We start from the raw sequence: 17,994 nt of genomic DNA, 5'->3' as shown, positions 1-17,994 counted from the left end.
TTTCATTCGATTACACGAAAGTATCTTAAATGTAATAAATTTAAATAAAACTTATCAAATCAAACTTTTGCTAACTACTGTAGAATGTCAGAGATGGTTGTAGTAAATTATTACCCTTACTTATATGTTTTATTACTACATTCATTGGAAGACATCTAGTGGCGATTTTGGCGAAAAAGAGTGTCATTTTTTCTCTGAATTTTCTCGCTCTTCCTTTCAGACGGACACTTTGTTTAAGATATTGAAAACAACTTTCTGTCATTAAATTTAAAAAAAAAACAACTTAATTTCGTTGCTACAGGGTGCCCCAAATGTTTTACACATTTTCATAGTCCGTAATTTTTACGAATTAATAATTTAATTTGTAGTAAATGCAACTAAGTGCAATACATTTTCGATCGGAGCTTCGAAGAGATACAGCGCCGTGATGAATCATTACTAGAATTAGAGCTACATTTGGAGAACTGGAAATTTTACGTGAATCTTCAAAAAAAACATCCTTTTGACAAGCGACTCATAGGACAGAAATTGGGCGTTCCTCGAATTTTGAAGCACGTTGCATGAACGAAACATTTTATGTATTTGAGATGTTTGGGATGAGGAGGAGTTTTATTACAAACAAGATGGAGCAACTACCCATGATGTTGATTATATCCTGATGAAAATCCACTCAACAGATGGCGTGGGTGAAGAGAAAGCGTTGAATAGTCCCAATTTCACCAAACACAAAACAACTTAACTTTATCTTATGGGAACAAATACAAGACAACGGTTTTGCGTAAAGGAAATAAAATAGAATTACGAGCAATGTTTGTAATGCCACTGATTTATATTATCAAAAGCATTTGTGCATCAGTTTGCCAACATCAAAGTATATATATTTATCATCTTTAATTTTACGTATATGTATCTTGCAATATCATGATTTCGTCTTTTTAACTGTTCAAAGCGTGTGTGTATTTTATTGGAATACATTGTAGTTACTTCAAGTAATCAAGTTACAGGTACAGTTTCTAATTTAAAACGGTAACAAGTTACAGTTACTCAAAAAATAACTCTTATTTTAAATTAAATTGAATTATAAGCAACTCGTCACTTTCAGTGACTAATATATGCAGGGTGTCCCTCATGACAATTATCTATTTCAATGAAAGAAGTTCAGCTGGCCCCGTGGCGGAGTGGTTAGCACATCGCGCTACGACGCCAGTGGTATCGGGTTTGAATCCTAGCCAGGGCATGGATGTTTGTGTCCATTCATCAACTTCATCATATCATCACTCATCTTCATCTTCGCAGTTTGCCAAAAATGACACCAAAGCGACGTAAAATAAAGCAAATCATAGATGAAAGAAGTTCGTAATTGCAAAAAATTATTGTGTAAATCGACACATACTGTATGACCAAGATTGATTGATTGACTTATTTGGTTTATTTAACTTCATTTTCCTGCCACTTTTGGCTAATCGCGAAAATGAGGATGAGTGATGATGTGATTAAATTGATGAACACCCTTGCCAAGGCCGGGATTCGAACACGGGACCCCTATTGTAGTAGCGCGCTGTGATAACCACTCTGTCACGGAGGTAGGCCCTATGTCCAAGAATGGATGTAAAGACGTCTACTGGTGTTCAGTGTAGGGCTATGTGTTGCCTTACAACAACCCTATACATTAGGTGAGTGGCACTTTAAAGCCTCAGATATTAACGAGATGAGGAGACAGACGGACATTGATTTTAGGTACGGTAAGGAACTGGACTCCGTATATTGTGACGGATGCAAATAGCCTATGTGCTGACGCATCCAAATTTTCAGTTTCAATCAACCAATCAATCAATCCAACTTCAGTGGTGTTATCGCGGATACATGGTGCTCCTAAGGAAGAATACAACTTAAGTTCAACAAGTCACAGGCAGCACTCAGATGAGCGCAAGATCGATGCGCAGCAAAATTCTTTAAAAAAAAATTTAGCTGACATGTCACGTTGAAAAGACTCTACGTATTTTCAAATTTAATTTCAATATTTTATTACAAACTTTCTCGCTGAAAGTTTTTACTAAATGAAATAGAAGCCAAGTTAGCCAGCGACGATATTTTACATTACATAACTGGAATTTTTTGCGATTCTTGTAACGTTTTACTTTCTTATTTCAAATGCTTATTATTTTGTGTATAACATATCTACTATATCGATCTATGAACCATAGAGAATGTTTCACTATCTTCTTCAACCCTCTTGTGTCACACTTCCATAATGTTTTACAGTTTGAATCAAAAATAATAATTTACCTTGTGACTTTCCTGGAAACATGTTTTAATATTTTTTTCCTCAATGGCCAAGAAAGTATTTCGATATACAAAAATGTATAGGCTATATCATAATATTCGTTACGTTAATTTCTAGCATTTTTTCCGGATTTATTATTGAAAGTTGAAATTGTTGCTTATTGGCAACACTATAGGTAGGTGGCGTGACTTTGACTAGACAATGCAGACTATAGATGACGCAGAAAGATGCTCAGAACAACGAATATCAGTAACTGGGAGGAGCGTTCAGAACAACATCGGATCCTAGACTCGCTTCCAATATACGCGTAAGACAGCAGATACCGCGCCAGCCGGATTCTGCCACATGTGCACTCTGATATTTTACCGCCATGAAATTTTTACTCCGGAATTCTCTATTGTTGTGTAAGTCCCCTGGTTGGAGCTGTCACTGTGGATCCAAACAATGCTTTTTTCGAGAGCTCCGTTAAAGTTAATGCTCTAGATAATTCATTGTTGCGTATCAGAAACCGTGCGGGTGGATGCTGTGTTTGTTGTCTCTGGGAGGAGGAGCGATGGGTTAGATGTAATTCGGTGCCTCCATCAATATTTCAAGGCGGTCGCTTGCGTTTGAATCCAGGAATCCCGAGTGTTCCCCTGGGAACGGCTGGATGGAATCGCTTTCAGACGTCACGTGTTCGGGATGGGAGACAAAATGTACGACGAGAATTTCATAATTCAAAGCTGTCTTGGAAACGCAAACAAAACATCACCAACCGCTCTTCCTCTTCGAGTACCAGGTGCTTGTATTGTTCGGGATGCTGGCATATTGTTGTCTCCGCAGACGATGAGAATCTCGACATTGCAACAATCCCATGAAGACATGTTTCATTCCCATTGCTGGATTACTGCGACGGTGATTTTGCGGTAAGATGGCATAAGTACCTAAAGGATATACAGAAGAACGAGCGACAGAATATGAAACTCACTCGGGAATATCACGGACAGTTGTCAACACTCAACTATTATGAAGAGGTGGTCGTGAAGTGGTAATCACCCTGATTTGCTTGAGAAAGACTTACCAACTACTAAAATTAAACAAAATATACTTTTTTAAATATATTTTTAATATAATTTTTCATTTGTTATAGAGGGTGACCTGTAATTAGATGTATTCCCTGAAAGGGGTTAAAGTAGAGGCAATTTGCAATAAATTTGACCATATGATATCCCGTCCGAAAAGTAGTAGTTTTCGAGAAAATCGATTTTTTAAAAAAAATACTATTTATTTACAATGTTAGCTTTCAGAATACGCTGAAATAAGTGACATACAATGAGCTGTTTTTCCTCAATTCGTATTTTCGTGGAAAATTATAATTTAAAAAAAATCGATTATCTCGAATACTACTACTTTTCGGACGGGGTATCATATGGCCAAATTTATTGCAAATTTCCTCTACTGTAACCCCTTTCAGCGAATACATCTAATTACATGTCACCCTGTACTAAAATCGGTTATTTTCTTCGCTAACTTATTGAATCAAGGGAAGGAATTGCGATCATAAAGTTTTGAAGGATAGTTCCAAAGATTTATGCATACTAATACTTATGATGGTATGCATAAAATATTAATCGGGAACTTTACTTTTCCTCAATTAAATCTAACTCCTTTTTTATTATTCAATACATTTTCAATTCGTTATCCATTTGACAATGATATCCTTACCAGACCCTTGTTTTATTTACGTTTTGATAAGCTAGATAATGAATACGTGCTGTTATATCTCAATTCTTTTACCATCTTTTTACATATTCATGGAAAAATAACAACACAATATTAATTAATTTATATATTTAATTAATATTATTTAATTTTAATTACATATAATAATAATAATAATAATGTGACACTTAGTCGGACTCCTCCCCAGCATCTATAGATTTTTTATTGTTTTTATTGCCGACTTCCTCGGCGGAGTGGTTAGCACAGCGCGCTTCGATTCCCGGGTTAGAATCCCGGCCTGGGCATGCCTGTTCTTTGTAAATGTCCCTCCTTGTATTTCATCATATCATAATTCATCCTCATCTTCAAAACTAGCCAAACGTGGCAGAAAAGCGAAGAAGAATAAATCAAATAAATTAAACAATCAATCTTTTTTTAGGATATGGCCTCAGTTCGGAAATACTTACCTAACCAAGGCTGAAGGTTTTTCATTGAATTTTGAAGAAAATATGCTCCAACTGAAACAGCTTGGGTAATCCATTAATGGGAATGCTGGTGCTTTGTACTTGCGAAACTTGTAACTAGCGTTCATTCTCACCTTATAGTTAAGTCAATATTGGTTTAGATCGGGAATAATTACGTAGAAGCTGAATTGGTCAGTGGCTGGACCACTACTACTCTGATCACAAGCCCAACTGAGGCTGACCTGCACAGCTCCATCTGTCCACCAGTGACTCGAGTGTCAACAACCTCAGTTTCGAAGTTAAAGCTGTAGGGGTAACATTGCTCTCCCGTTGCAACGTTGCCAAGCGTACATCTATATTTTTGTTAGTTGTTTTTATTAGTAGTTTAAACAAGTTGTTTCCTTTCTCCTTCTATAATAAGTTATCAATCAGTTCTAGTTGCCCTGAGAATCTCATGCTTTACCCTGGCCTAAACCGGACTGGTGTTACCCTCTACGGAACGACGTAACAGAAGCTATATTCATTTTTCTGTCGCTTGACCTTACCAATGCTTACATGTAAATTTTTCATACATCTAATATATATAGTAGATATATGAAAAACTAAATATGCTGACCAAGGCAGTAATTTATTTTATTAAAAAACATAAACTAACGTAACGTTTCAACCTTCTAGCAAGGTCTTCTTCAGACTCTGTATCAAGTACAAAAGTAACCAGATACAGCAAGAAGGGTAATATATATACACAAACATTACTCCCTCCAGACTATTTAGAAAGTTGTTTGGAACTTTCTAGCAGATGACTTTCACTTTCCAACTTTACTTTCACCTAAAAGGCTAAACACTCCCATATAGAATGTGGTTGGACTTTTTAATCTCACGCTCTTTTCCCTTCATTTTTCTTCCTTCTCCTCTCCTCTTTTTCTCTTGTCCTTTCCACTCTTTCCAACATCTTATTCCATTCTTTGTTTAACTTCAGTCCCCCATTCCAGTTCATTGTGTCTTCTTCGCCTTTCTTCTCTATTTCCTTGGCTTCCTTCCATTTTCTCACTAGCATTCTCTTCTCCCTTCCTATCTGCTTAGCCTCATCCCACTCTATGTCATGTCCTGTTTCTCTCGTGTGTTTAAATATTGCATTTCTCTCTCTTTTAAGTCGTACATCATCCCTATGTTGTTTCAACCTGTCTTTCAGCCTTTTTTTCCGTTTCTCCTATGTACACACTCTGACATGGAAGAAGATGTTGGAAAGAGTGGAAAGGACAAGAGAAAAAGAGGAGAGGAGAAGGAAGAAAAATGAAGGGAAAAGAGCGTGAGATTAAAAAGTCCAACCACATTCTATATGGATGTGTTTAGCCTTTTAGGTGAAAGTAAAGTTGGAAAGTGAAAGTCATCTGCTAGAAAGTTCCAAACAACTTTCTAAATAGTCTGGAGGGAGTAATGTTTGTGTATATATATTACCCTTCTTGCTGTATCTGGTTACTTTTGTACTTGATACAGAGTCTGAAGAAGACCTTGCTAGAAGGTTGAAACGTTACGTTAGTTTATGTTTTTTAATAAAATAAATTACTGCCTTGGTCAGCATATTTAGTTTTTAATAATCATGGAAACAAGGCTTAATGGAGTTATAGTAGATATATATATATAGATAGATATACACGAAGCGCATCTGTGAGAGTCGCAAGATGGCGCTACTTTCTGTGAATTCGAAAATAGAACACGCATAACAGTAGTCCCTGTAATTTTTAACCACTGCCTCCTCAATTTTTTGTTAATTAATCTTGAAGTTTAGTTATTAATTTTCAGTCTGTGCTTCAGTTTCAGTACATATGTATTTGTTTATCACAGTTGTCATTACGACGAAGTACTATATCCACCAACATCATGATATGCGAAAGAGTATGTGATAGGTATTGCAATAACTTTCGATACATAGACGTACTGTACCATTGTTCGTAATCATATTTTACGAAGTTTTTGAACGCGCACGCGCTATTGTAATTCGAATTACTCCAAAACAATCTGTAGGTGAATCTCTTTGTGATCGAAGCGTTTTTAATCTGCGCCGACTAGATTTTTAAACTGCATTGGAAACACGTTGCTACGTGTATCATGTCCAGGTCGATCTTGTAGTGATGGGCTCGCTCACCGAAAGGAGTCGTTCTTAGGGCCCGGAACTTTGTTATAACACAATTTTTTATTTGGCATCGGATCAAATACTGGTGTGAGATCTGATGAAAATGAGCCGAAATAGACGAACTTGATAAGGCATATTTTGACATAATTTTCCAATTTCGCGTTTTTACAACATATTTCTTCAATTTTCTGGTAATAAGGCATATTTCGTAATTGTCTTGCATATGATTGGTTATTTTATAATTTATTCTTCATACCCTTAGCCCAACGGATATTTTCGATGGCAGGATAAGGAAATTATGGACGAAGAAATTAAAACCAGATGGCGTCTTTTCTTATCAACTAGTACAGAACAATAATACCTGCCAGCCGTGTGAGCATTATTGAGGAAAACCGTTCTGTCATTGTTGTGCGCGCACGAGAACTAGGCTACTAGACAAGAAGTAAGCAAGTTTCAATTGTTCGTACATTACAGCCCCTGCTCTATAGGCAATCGAGTACGGGAGTCTCAAGATCACTTGTCGTTTGAGTCAGGCACGTGTCGGTATCACTCACTGTAGTAGGTATTTTCTACTCTTACGGCGGGCGCTCTATATGCTGGCAATGGATGTGGGGAGCGGGAAATACGCAGGAGGCCAACCAGACAACAGCGGTGGTGTCGAGAGCTACGACGTCTAGGGGAGGAACTACCACGTGCACCTCGTTCTACAAGCTGCTGCGTTTCTTATCGCGCTGGATTGGTCGCTTCCCCGCTCCCCACTTCCCTTGCCAGCATACAGAGCGCCCGCCGTAATGCTGGAAACAAGCTATAGTGCAGTGAATAGAATGCCACGAACAGGAACTTCTGCGGCAAGATTGCAAGTGCATTATGAAACAGAAATGTATTAAATTTAACTTGTTCTGACAAAAAAAATTGTAGGCTGTTTTTCACATTCTATATACTTAAAATCCCCCTAAAATGTTGTTTGTGTATTGATTGCTGCTACAAAATGATATATGCATTGTGGAACGGAAATAATATCGAGTGTAACATGCTCTGACAAAAAATTGTAGGCTGCTTTACAGATAGTTAAGATCTGCTTTCGATTTCATCTAATCATCACTCATCGTAGTATTCGCGACAACCCTATAGACATCGAAAGGTGACTCAAAATGAGAATCTTACAATGAACAAACACAGTGACTTACTTACTGGTCGGCGCTACTGGTTCGTCTCTTTGTTCACCTTCCTCCATTCATCTCGGTCCTCAGCTTTCCTTCTGCGGCCTTTGACTCCCAGCTTTCTAAGATCATCTTCCACATGATAAGGCCATCTTTTCTTGCCTCTTCTCCTTCTCCAATCGGGTATCCCTATGAATATTTTCTTGACTATCCACGTTTCATCCATTCCCTGAGCATGACCAATCCACTTTATTATTCCCTGCTTAACTTTCACTACAATATCCGGCTCGCCAAACAGTTCCTGCACTTCAGCATTTGTCCTCGCTCTCCATCCCTTCTCATCTCTTACTGCTCCAAATATCTTTCTCAGGATCTTTCTTTCCCACCTTAACAACCAATCCTCTTCTCTAGTTGTCCTTTCCCAACATTCTGAGCCATGCATGACTATTGGTCTTGCAATTGCTGTATATATTTTTTATTGTTGTGTTCCTGCTGACATTGCTGGATTGAAACATATTTTGCAAGGCATAATAGAAACTGTTCCCACTTGTTATCCTTCTACTGATGTCTTATTGTCTGCTGTTATTGATGAGCCTAGATATTTAAATGCTTCAACTCTTTGATACTCTTTTCCATTTAGTTTTTTCATGAGCCTCTGTTCTGTCTCCCTCTGCATCTCCCATCTTCATTCATTTTGTTTCATTTATATTCACTTCTATTTCTAGGTCCCGTGCTTCTTCTTCTAGCAAGTGGTAGTTCTCTTCAAGGGCTTGCAATTCTTGCTACGTCGTCAGCATATGCTACTACTTGTACTAATTCGTTAAGTATTGTTCTTCCAGGATTGATGGGCAGTTGGCAAATCACTTTTTCTAGTGCTAAGTTAAGGGTGAGAGGGACAATTTCCCCTAGGCCTTTCTCGCTGGGGCAGCTGCCGATCACTGTTGCCAACTTCACTCTTTTGGAGCCAGATCTGGCTCGTTAGTGCACTCGTTTGGCTGTGAACTGTGGCACCCGCCCTCTGCCCCACCATGATGCCACCACTGGCTCCGGCCCATAAAGACCAACTCTTGCCATGAGTGTACATCTTGCACGTGACGTGATATTCATATACAGTATAGGCTGCTTCACCCACCCCCTCTTACTTCCCCATTATTTTTATATATTGCGCCGTGTACAAGGTGAAGACAATATTATTATCTGGGAATCCTGTATTTTCGATTTCACATGAGCATCATTGGATTATTGAGATGGGTGATGCCGCCAAATCTAGGCCGTGAAAACTAAGAATAAATTGCCATCACTTTAAAGATAACGGTAATAGCAGTGCACCCACTCCTCCGACATCAAAAATTACCCTAGGAGGCACTTTATGCAGCCTTCGTTAATCTAGCTTCTTGAAAGTCATCTTTAGCTCTATTAATGGTGAAATTTAGATCTTTTATGCACATCAGATTTGGCAACTGCCAGGATGGCCGTATGAGGCAAGGAGAAATGCATTAGGTTTGTGGGACCATTATTTTATTCGTTCTCTCTGGAATATCAAACATCCAATGACGTAGAAAAGGGGACGTTGAGCTATATCATAGTAGAAGTAAAAGTCAAAACTCCCATTTAATTAGCCGTAACTTGAAGTAAAGTCGATTTCCCATAAGGAATATATGGGAAGCTGTAAATACTTATTAATCTTATTTTTCAAACATCGTGTCTAGCTTACTAATCAACTTGAAAAACAGTTTCCACTTGCAACATGGAGAGAAATTCATACCCTCTTGCATACTAAATCCTTTTTTAAATAGCAGTGCCCAATCCGACTATATTGAAATAAATGCATAACTGGTGTGTAATTGTCCCTATTCACCTTAAAGAGCAGCTCAGAGAGCACATCTACCCCTCTTAGCCCCCTCTCAACTAGGAACTTATCTGTCAGATCATGCTCCATCATGACCTTGCATTCTGTTGTTTTCATGGTAATTTCTGTCAACCTTACTTTCAGTGGGATTCCAAAATCCTTCATAATTCTGTACATCTTACTTCTGACTAGGCTATTATGCAGCTGATACTCATAAAATTTGTCAAGTGTTTGTCGTTGTAAAAATGTCTGGTCCAGTCTAGAGCGGTGTAAATGCAGTGGGGAAAAATTTGTACATGCGACCATAAGATGTAATATGATGCTGATGCATCATTAAGAGAAAAGCATCTTGCGACGGGATGAAAGTTGGCTGCAAGTTCCTCCACAATGCCTCATCAGCATCCCTGCTTGAGCAAAACGTCGATACTCTCACTTACCAACCCTACCAGCATAAGTTTGGCACGGAACCACAAAACCGCCAACCGCCATCTTCGCGAAATGTCGGTTCTGGGACCTGCTTGATTAACAAGACCCGGAGTAGGTGTCAGAGGGAAAGAATAGCTGGGGGCCTCCTCCCCCTCCTGATTTTGGCATTCCGCTCGACAAGCCCCCCCCCCTTCCCCTTCACCTTTGGGGAGATGTTTTGATATTCAGGAAGCTGTCCCCGGAGCTGGATAATTAGTTAACGTTGGGGCCTCATCTTCTCTTTTCCTTTACTCCCAAGAGGCACCGCGCGATATTGTGAAACTTGGCGGGACCAAACAAAGCGAAATTAACTACTGGCCGGACTGCCAAGCAATAAATGAAGCCTCTGTGAGGAGGTTCCCAGGGAACTCTGGGAAGTTTTGTTTCGTGGTAAAAAGCTGCAAGAGACACTGGGATGCAAATTTTGGCCTCAACTAAGATGGAAACTGGCCAAGTCTCTGTTGTGTGCTGGCGGAAGCAAGGGGGGGAAATAGAGGAACGGGGAAAATGTCTTTATTCTGCCGAATATTACTGCAGTTCCTCTGCATTGGAATATTTATTATATAAAATGCAGAGTTCCCTTACCAAAGAACCTGCATCACTGCTTTTTAGCACCATAAGAAAACTCACTGTTCGTGCGGTGACGGAAACTATTATGGTCAGATAACTGTCATTTTCTTCTTCGCAGGGTGTTTGGAAAGGAATAGAACACATTATCATAGATTTCTACTTCAGATATATTTCTCGCTGGAACGGCATGTTGGTTTTCGCTTGATTATGCTATTCCTCCGGCCCTGTGGTAACTGTATACATCGGCCTGTCATTGCACCAATAACAGTGATTGTATGAACTCAAACAGTGAGATTGGTAGAAACTTCAGATCCCTGTTTTTAGCATATTTCTGTAAGATATAGCTGTCATGGCATACCTGATAGAAACCAATTCAGAATACAGTAAAACCTCCGTAGTTGACCGCACCTACAGTGACCACCACCTCTCTAAGTTGACCTAATTATTGTAGACCGGACATACATAACATTAAAAATACAAACCTCTGTATATTGACCACCTCTCTAAGTTGCATCTTGGCCACCTGGACCTTGACACACGGTAGGTATTAATTTACTCTCATGACCAGTTCAGCCCAGTATTTTTTTTCCTTTTCCAGAATCGATAGAAATGTAGCCAATGGTAATGTGAAGCAAATACAGACTGGGGTTACCAGATAACAAACTTTAAAAAAGAGAACATTTTTAGATGCAGCACAACGAACACAAGTTTTGTGTTTACTAGTGTTTAAGTGAGCCTGTACATAACACACCCCTGTGAAATAATTTTACACCATTTCAGTATACAGGCAAATGTCTGAATATTCTAATTATTTACTATGCCGGTAGTATTGTACGGTTGTGAAACTTATCTCTAATTTTAAAAGAAGAACATAAATTGAGAGTTTTTGAAAATAAAGAACTTAGGAGAATATTTTGACGTAAAAGAGATGAAGAAACACGGGAATGGAGAATATTATATAATACTGAAGTGCATAAACTACTTTTTTCTTTTTTTGAAGCACTGGCGTAAGCAGAGGGGGGACTGAAGGGGCTACAGCCATCTCCGAAATTTACTAAATAAAAGCAGTGAAGAACTCGGATAATAACAGAGTTGGTAAATGCAAATTCGCCTTAAAATACCCCCGATTGCCATTTTTGAGAGTGGAAATATATTATTCTGTATACTGCCCCCTTGAAAGGAGCTATCCAACTTTGCAATTCCAGCCTCTTTCGGAAAAAAATCCTGCGTACGCCGAGGGTTGGAAGAAAAGTTTCTTGTCTTTGCGCTTGGAATTGACAGTGTTGTATTTCCTCACTTTGAAATTGAACACGGAAACAATATTAACAATTATTTACAGAAGTAAAATTTTGTTACGAATGTTGAAGTTGAAGCAGTTTCCTATTCCACCAAAAGAGGACTTTCCACATTTTTCTAAAAACTCGCCAGGACCATTTTTAGGACCCGAGAAAGAAGGCGTCTGGTAATCCTAACACAGACACTTGGGAGCCGGGTTTACTCTTCTTTCGGTGGTCATCAAAAAAAGGCGCCAACAACAGTGTGCGATTAACAATGGATTTAAGCATTGTGAAAGAAAGAAATGCACAATTTTAAAGCGTAACAAACAATGTTTAGGTAGAATTACCAAGCAGTATTTTCTCTATGATGGTTGACTGAAGAAGTTTGCTGTTAATTGAGTCATGATGGTGAAAATGAAAGAACTGAAAGAGCTGACACTTTCGTTTTCTAGAAAATAGTAACAAAAGAAAGACGGAATATTTTGGTGTCAAAAGGCGATAGTAAGCAATATTCAAAATCTTAAGGATGAGTACTTGGAGAGATACGATAAAGAAAGCGGAGGTTTACAATGGAATAGAAGAAAAACTTTGCTGGATGAAGTCAACGAAGTAACTTTATGCTGGTTGAAACAAACGAGGGCAGTTGACGCCAAAATCTCTGGGCCAATGATCCAAGATATTGCTAAAAACCTCGCAAAGGAGCTTGGGGTATCAGATTTCCAAGCACCAAGCTCGAAGAGGACTCGAACCCGTGTCTCTGACATACCGTGCCATTGCTCTACCACTGAGCTACCGAGCCGGCTTGGCCTCGCCTCGCCGGGTTCGAGTCCTGGTCGAGCCTGTATATTTCGTTGAAAATGTTTATAGTACATCTCCTGTGGGCGCCTAATCTTCAACAAGTACAGTTGCTCCGCATGTTGACGAGTTCCCTTCAGTCCCTTTGGTGGTAACCCTTTAGAGGTTTTACTGTATGTAATTTCAGTAACAATAAAAATAAGTGCATATTTGAGCTGGCATGATATAGCGATGGCATGTTTACGTCATCTTAAGGAAGAAATATTATAAGGGGAAGAGAAAGGAAGAGATGTGGTAGAGCAGAGAATGAGGGAAATGAAAAAATTAAAGAAGGAAGACAGAGAAAACAAGAACAAACGAATGAGATAAGCGTTAGATAGAAAGAGAGAGAAGGAGAGAGAAAATCAAAGAAAGATAAAATAGAAAAATAGAAGCGAAACGGGGACTGAGGAAAGAAAGTGACATAATTTACGATGGTTACGAAACTTAGAAGAGAATATTTGAATTTTTGATTTTGAATTTTAACTTTTGGGTGCGTCAGCCCTTAAAGACTATTTTGCAGCCGTTATGTTATACGGGGTCTAGCTCCTTCCCTTACCTAAATTACCTGTAATGTCGTTAAAACTTTAAAACATTCTGACTTAGGTTAAAAGCTGAGGCTGTAAAGGGCCACTCAGCACACATATGGACAAAACACAGACGCCAGAGTCTCATTAGTCTGCAAAATGCAGTCCAGAGTGTACTACGTGAAAATGAGGTTGACAATTGGATGTCCTACGTGGAAGGACCAGAAAAGAGTATAGAAAACTAGGAAGATGATTATAGAAAAAGAGAGAGAGAGAATTATAAATGAAAGAAGAGAAAAATAAGTAGATACTTTCCCCTTATTCGTAGGTAGGGGTCAAATTACCCCTCTTGCCCCTTCCTGCAGGCGCCCATGTGTATTCATTAAGAATGGTAGTCCTATATATAGTTCTATATTCCTAAAGTCGCTTAAGACAAACGAATCTGTACTTGGTACTAATTTAAAAAATCTATTGTTTAAAATAGTTATAGATATTATTTTATTCTCTTGATAATCAAATGAAGCAAAACAATGTCAGCCTTTACGCTGTGTTATAGATCAGTGGTTTCCAACTTCAAAAGGTCCGAGGGCCAAAATTATATCCAGCAGTTGATTGGCGGGCCGCACTTTTTTGGAGGGGAGGGGACGGGGATTAAAAATTACAAAAAGTCTAAGTACTGAACTGAAAATGTAGTACATTCGCATGACCTAAATTTCTAAAATGAGGCAATAAAAACAATGGAATCACAAATCAAAATTGTATAATTAGAATTTATTTCACAAAAACCCAATACTTATGGATGAATTCAACGAAATGAAAAACACACCATACAAATAAGAATCCTTCATAGTAAGTGTTCAATATGAAAGTTGAGGCCGATCTGCTTCTTTTATTAAAGTTGGAATGTCCACTTCAATTTCTGTTTTTGAAAGTCTCAGAAGGTGAAGCAGTGAAGAATCTACCAGTCGATTTCTGTAGCGGTTCTTAATGAACTTCATTTAAGAAAAAACACTTTCACACGTGTATGTGCTGCTGAACATCGATGTCATTCTTTGCCCAAAACTACGTAGGTTTTAAAAACGTCCCTTTGAAGGTATTTGAAAAACTCTGGCCCCTTTTCTTGCCTAGTTTGAAGGAACACATCGCCTTGCAAATCAGACAATTCAAGTTGGAGAGAAGCTTCTTCGATTTTAACGACAAGAGGATTGCTAAATAGCTGGATGCTGCTTTTAAGTTCTTCAAAATCTTTAAATCTGTTTCACACTCATCCATTATTTCTTTAATATTTTCACTGAATTCAGAAAATTCCAATGTTACTTCATCTTCTCATAGCCACCGACAGCTTGGAAAATGGATCAGGTTATTCCTATCCAAAGTAACATTGAAAATCTTCAGTTTATTACGAAACCCATTTATGTTTCTCATTAAATCTGACACCAGCTGGTTTCTTCCCTGCAGTTTCAAGTTCAGTTCGTTCAGATGACCTGTGATATCTGTTAGACACGCCAGTTGTTTAAGGAAATCCATAAATAGAACGTATTTTAATAAAAATACATAAAATTAATGTATTTTACAAACTGGCTTCGCGGGCCGCAAAAATAGACATCGCGGGCCGCATGCGGCCCGCGGGCCGCCAGTTGGAAACCCCTGTTATAGATAAAGTAAATACGCTGCAAATATTGTGAATTTAATTTCTTCTTAAGGATATCGAACCCTATTGGATTGAATAATAGAAAACATTACTCTGCGCACCATCTAGTGTAGATAAAGTGAAACTAAGGTCACTGTTCAGCAAAAGCTGTAAAAATCACTATCACTCTATGTGCTTGTATGTGCGTGTCAATTATAGAAATATGAACACAAAATTTGGTAAATTGATACTGATAAACTCGAGATATCGATAGATATCGGATATTACGAGTATACAGTTTACCACATATTGCGGCCTGCCACCCAATGACGTTGCCTGAATTGCTGATGGGTACGCCTTTGCTACAACTAGCTTCAATACAAGGGAAGCGGATTGGCTGTCGCAGTCACGTTATTCTCCATTGTGTGCCACGCAAGCGGTTCCATCGGCCGTCGTATATGGCGAGCTGTATAGCAAATGTGAAGATTTAAAAATGTCATAAAATGCTTTGATTGCCCTGACCGGCTCAAACAGTTGAAACAAATATACCGGGCGTTCCGTTCAAATCTCCCTAATTTCAATTAATCGGAGAAAGAAAGTATGAATGATAGAGCAATGAAATTTCAGAGAATTGAAGAAAAACTCATAAATTTTATTTTCCACACACTAATACACCTCCACATGTGCCCCATTGGTAGCACGAACAATATCCAGTCTGTATTCAACTTCTTGCCGTGTTCTCTCCAACATGCCCCCTGTTGCAATCGTATCACGTATGCAGGTTCGTACCTCTGGGATGTTATTCACTGGAGTCGCAAGCACACGATCCATGACGTAACCCCAGAGGAAGAAGTCCAGCGGATTGAGGTCAGGTCGAATTTCTTCCACCTTTTCCTCAGACACACGACGGCGAGCTTCACCAGATTGTTTTAGGACACTGCCGGTTGTTAGAAACTTACTAAACCGCAGCCTAATTGATTTAGCATCAGGTGCAACTCCTCCGTACACTCGTCTGAAATTTCGTTGCGTTGCAATCACAGATTTTGTCTCAGCATACCACACCACTGCCTGCACGCGTTGTTGTATAGTCGCCATTTTTTTTATGCGACCGTGGCGCTGCGTATTGAGTAAACTGACAACTTCAAGTCATGCAAACAAAACTTGAAGATCTGGCCTTTCATTTGGTGTTATAGTTATTTCACAATTCATCGTACTTCGTTCACAGTAATTAATTGAAATTAGGAAGATTTGAACGGAACACTCTGTATACGTATACGTTACGTCCTGACATTATTCTAGTTGACCCACCTGAAATTTTCTGAAAGATAATTAAATTGCGTAATCTATATTACAAAATTCATCCACATACTGAACATATTCCTAAATTATACGAATCTTAGAATTGGGCAATTCTATTGTGACGGATGTGAAATTCAGACAAATTTACATTCATTTGAAAATTATTTTCTTAGCACCTTCAATTCATGTAATTTCATTCTTCTTGATGAAAGTTATTTAATTTCAGAATATTCCTCGCCCATTTCAATTCTCAGCTACAGAAAATACATTTTTTGTACTTGTGAAGGGTGTGACACTTCTGAGACATAACTTTAAGACCTTCTTCAATCTTTCAGAAAACTCTGTGAAATATACGGGCTTACTGAAACAATTTCATTATATTTTCACAAAGAAAACTCTACTCGTCATTTAGTTGCTTTTACTTTCTGAAAATATTACTACATACTATTTTTATAAACATTTCTTGCCTGTGACGGGTGTAACATCGTGCACATGTAGGATTATGGAACAATGGAAAGGCTATGAATATTATTATAAAAATATTCTTCAAACTGAGGTTTGTACAGAATTGTAGTAGGATACTTCTTAGTTTGAGATACAGAGACAATAAATGTGACAATTAGAACGATATTAGAATTAATTCAGTTTTCTTATGTTATAATACTGTATCATAATGAAACTAAATTAAGTGGAGACACCACACACAAAATCTCACTTCTACTATAAAAACTAATAGCTTTGAAAACATATGTTATTTGAAAGCCACAAAACTAATGTTAGTATTAATAATTCCAAATTCTACATAGTTTTCCCTCTAATTTCACATGTAATAAGTGATACTTTGATATGCACCCACTTATTGTATCATTTTAAGTGTTTGATATGTTTAATATGTTAATTGTCTATTATGACGTAATTTGGTTTGTTCAAATGAGTAGTCTGTTATGGTTATGGACTAACCTTAAAACATTCGATTGTGGGTTGTTAGGAGAGATATTATTATGAATATTGCTGGATAATGGAAGTGATTTTGGAAATGTGAATGTGTTAATTTGTGTAGTCAATAAGTATTATGATCTTAATACAATTTTGTTTGTAATAAGAAGTTTAATTGTGAGTGCAAGTGTTATATATTAACATTAACTGACATCTAAATATATTTTTGGTGTGCGAGAGTTAGCAAGGTTTACGTTAACATATCCTTATTTGATTTCCCACTACCTGAGGGCTTCAAAGTAGGCTGATAAGTTTCATGATCGCCGTGGAGGAATAAACGTAAGTTGGTCCTTTGAAAATATTCCGGGGAACGTAACAACTTTCAATAAAACTAAATTAATCATGTTTGTCCAATTTTACATGGAATGGCTCAATTAGAAATGACATGTCAGTAACATAGTTACGCTAATTATGTTTGGTTCATTGTCTCGTCTTCTTTCAGGGTGCCATGAGCAGTGCAGGCGAGGAGCATCGGGGTGCCCTGGGTACCTGAGGAAGCGATGCACTTTCTGTGGGGCAAGGTGGTGCTGGTGCTGGTGGCCGTGGTGGCAGTGCTTCAGGTGGTGCACCTCATCCTGCTCAGCCGCCTCGAAGCCCGACACCACCGCCGGGAGCAAGAGGACGACGCCCCCAACAGCAAGGACGGAACTAAGGTAGGTGGATATCTAGTTAGGGTAGCAGACACGCCTCTTGTCTTCTCCACCAAGACTCTTGAAGATGTCTTCAAAGAGAGGTGCTGTCAAAGTGAGATATTTAATGTCTCGTGCGATCTGTGTATCTCAATGGGAGTAAAAAATTGACAAC

General features: G+C 38.4%; 2 protein-coding genes across 2 annotated transcripts in view; one reads left to right on the top strand and one right to left on the bottom strand.

Annotated features, from left to right (window-relative positions):
• LOC145980711 (beta-1,4-glucuronyltransferase 1-like) overlaps window positions 1-17,994 on the top strand; it is a 1,164,154-nt gene that overhangs the window by 567,405 nt on the left and 578,755 nt on the right. The window contains exon 2 of the mRNA XM_083113777.1: window positions 17,633-17,843. Coding sequence (XP_082969903.1) covers window positions 17,691-17,843 — 153 coding nt within the window. The 5' untranslated portion in view covers window positions 17,633-17,690. The remainder of the gene's footprint in view (window positions 1-17,632; window positions 17,844-17,994) is intronic.
• LOC145980903 (uncharacterized) lies at window positions 7,784-8,185 on the bottom strand. The gene has a single exon (XM_083113987.1). The coding sequence runs from the start codon at window positions 8,183-8,185 to the stop codon at window positions 7,784-7,786; it is 402 nt and encodes a 133-aa protein (XP_082970113.1).

The sequence above is a fragment of the Lepisma saccharinum genome, chromosome 28, assembly GCF_977018435.1.
Source record: "Lepisma saccharinum chromosome 28, izLepSacc3.1, whole genome shotgun sequence".
In the NCBI taxonomy this organism is placed as follows: domain Eukaryota; kingdom Metazoa; phylum Arthropoda; class Insecta; order Zygentoma; family Lepismatidae; genus Lepisma; species Lepisma saccharinum.
This window is presented reverse-complemented; position numbering and strand designations above follow the sequence as displayed.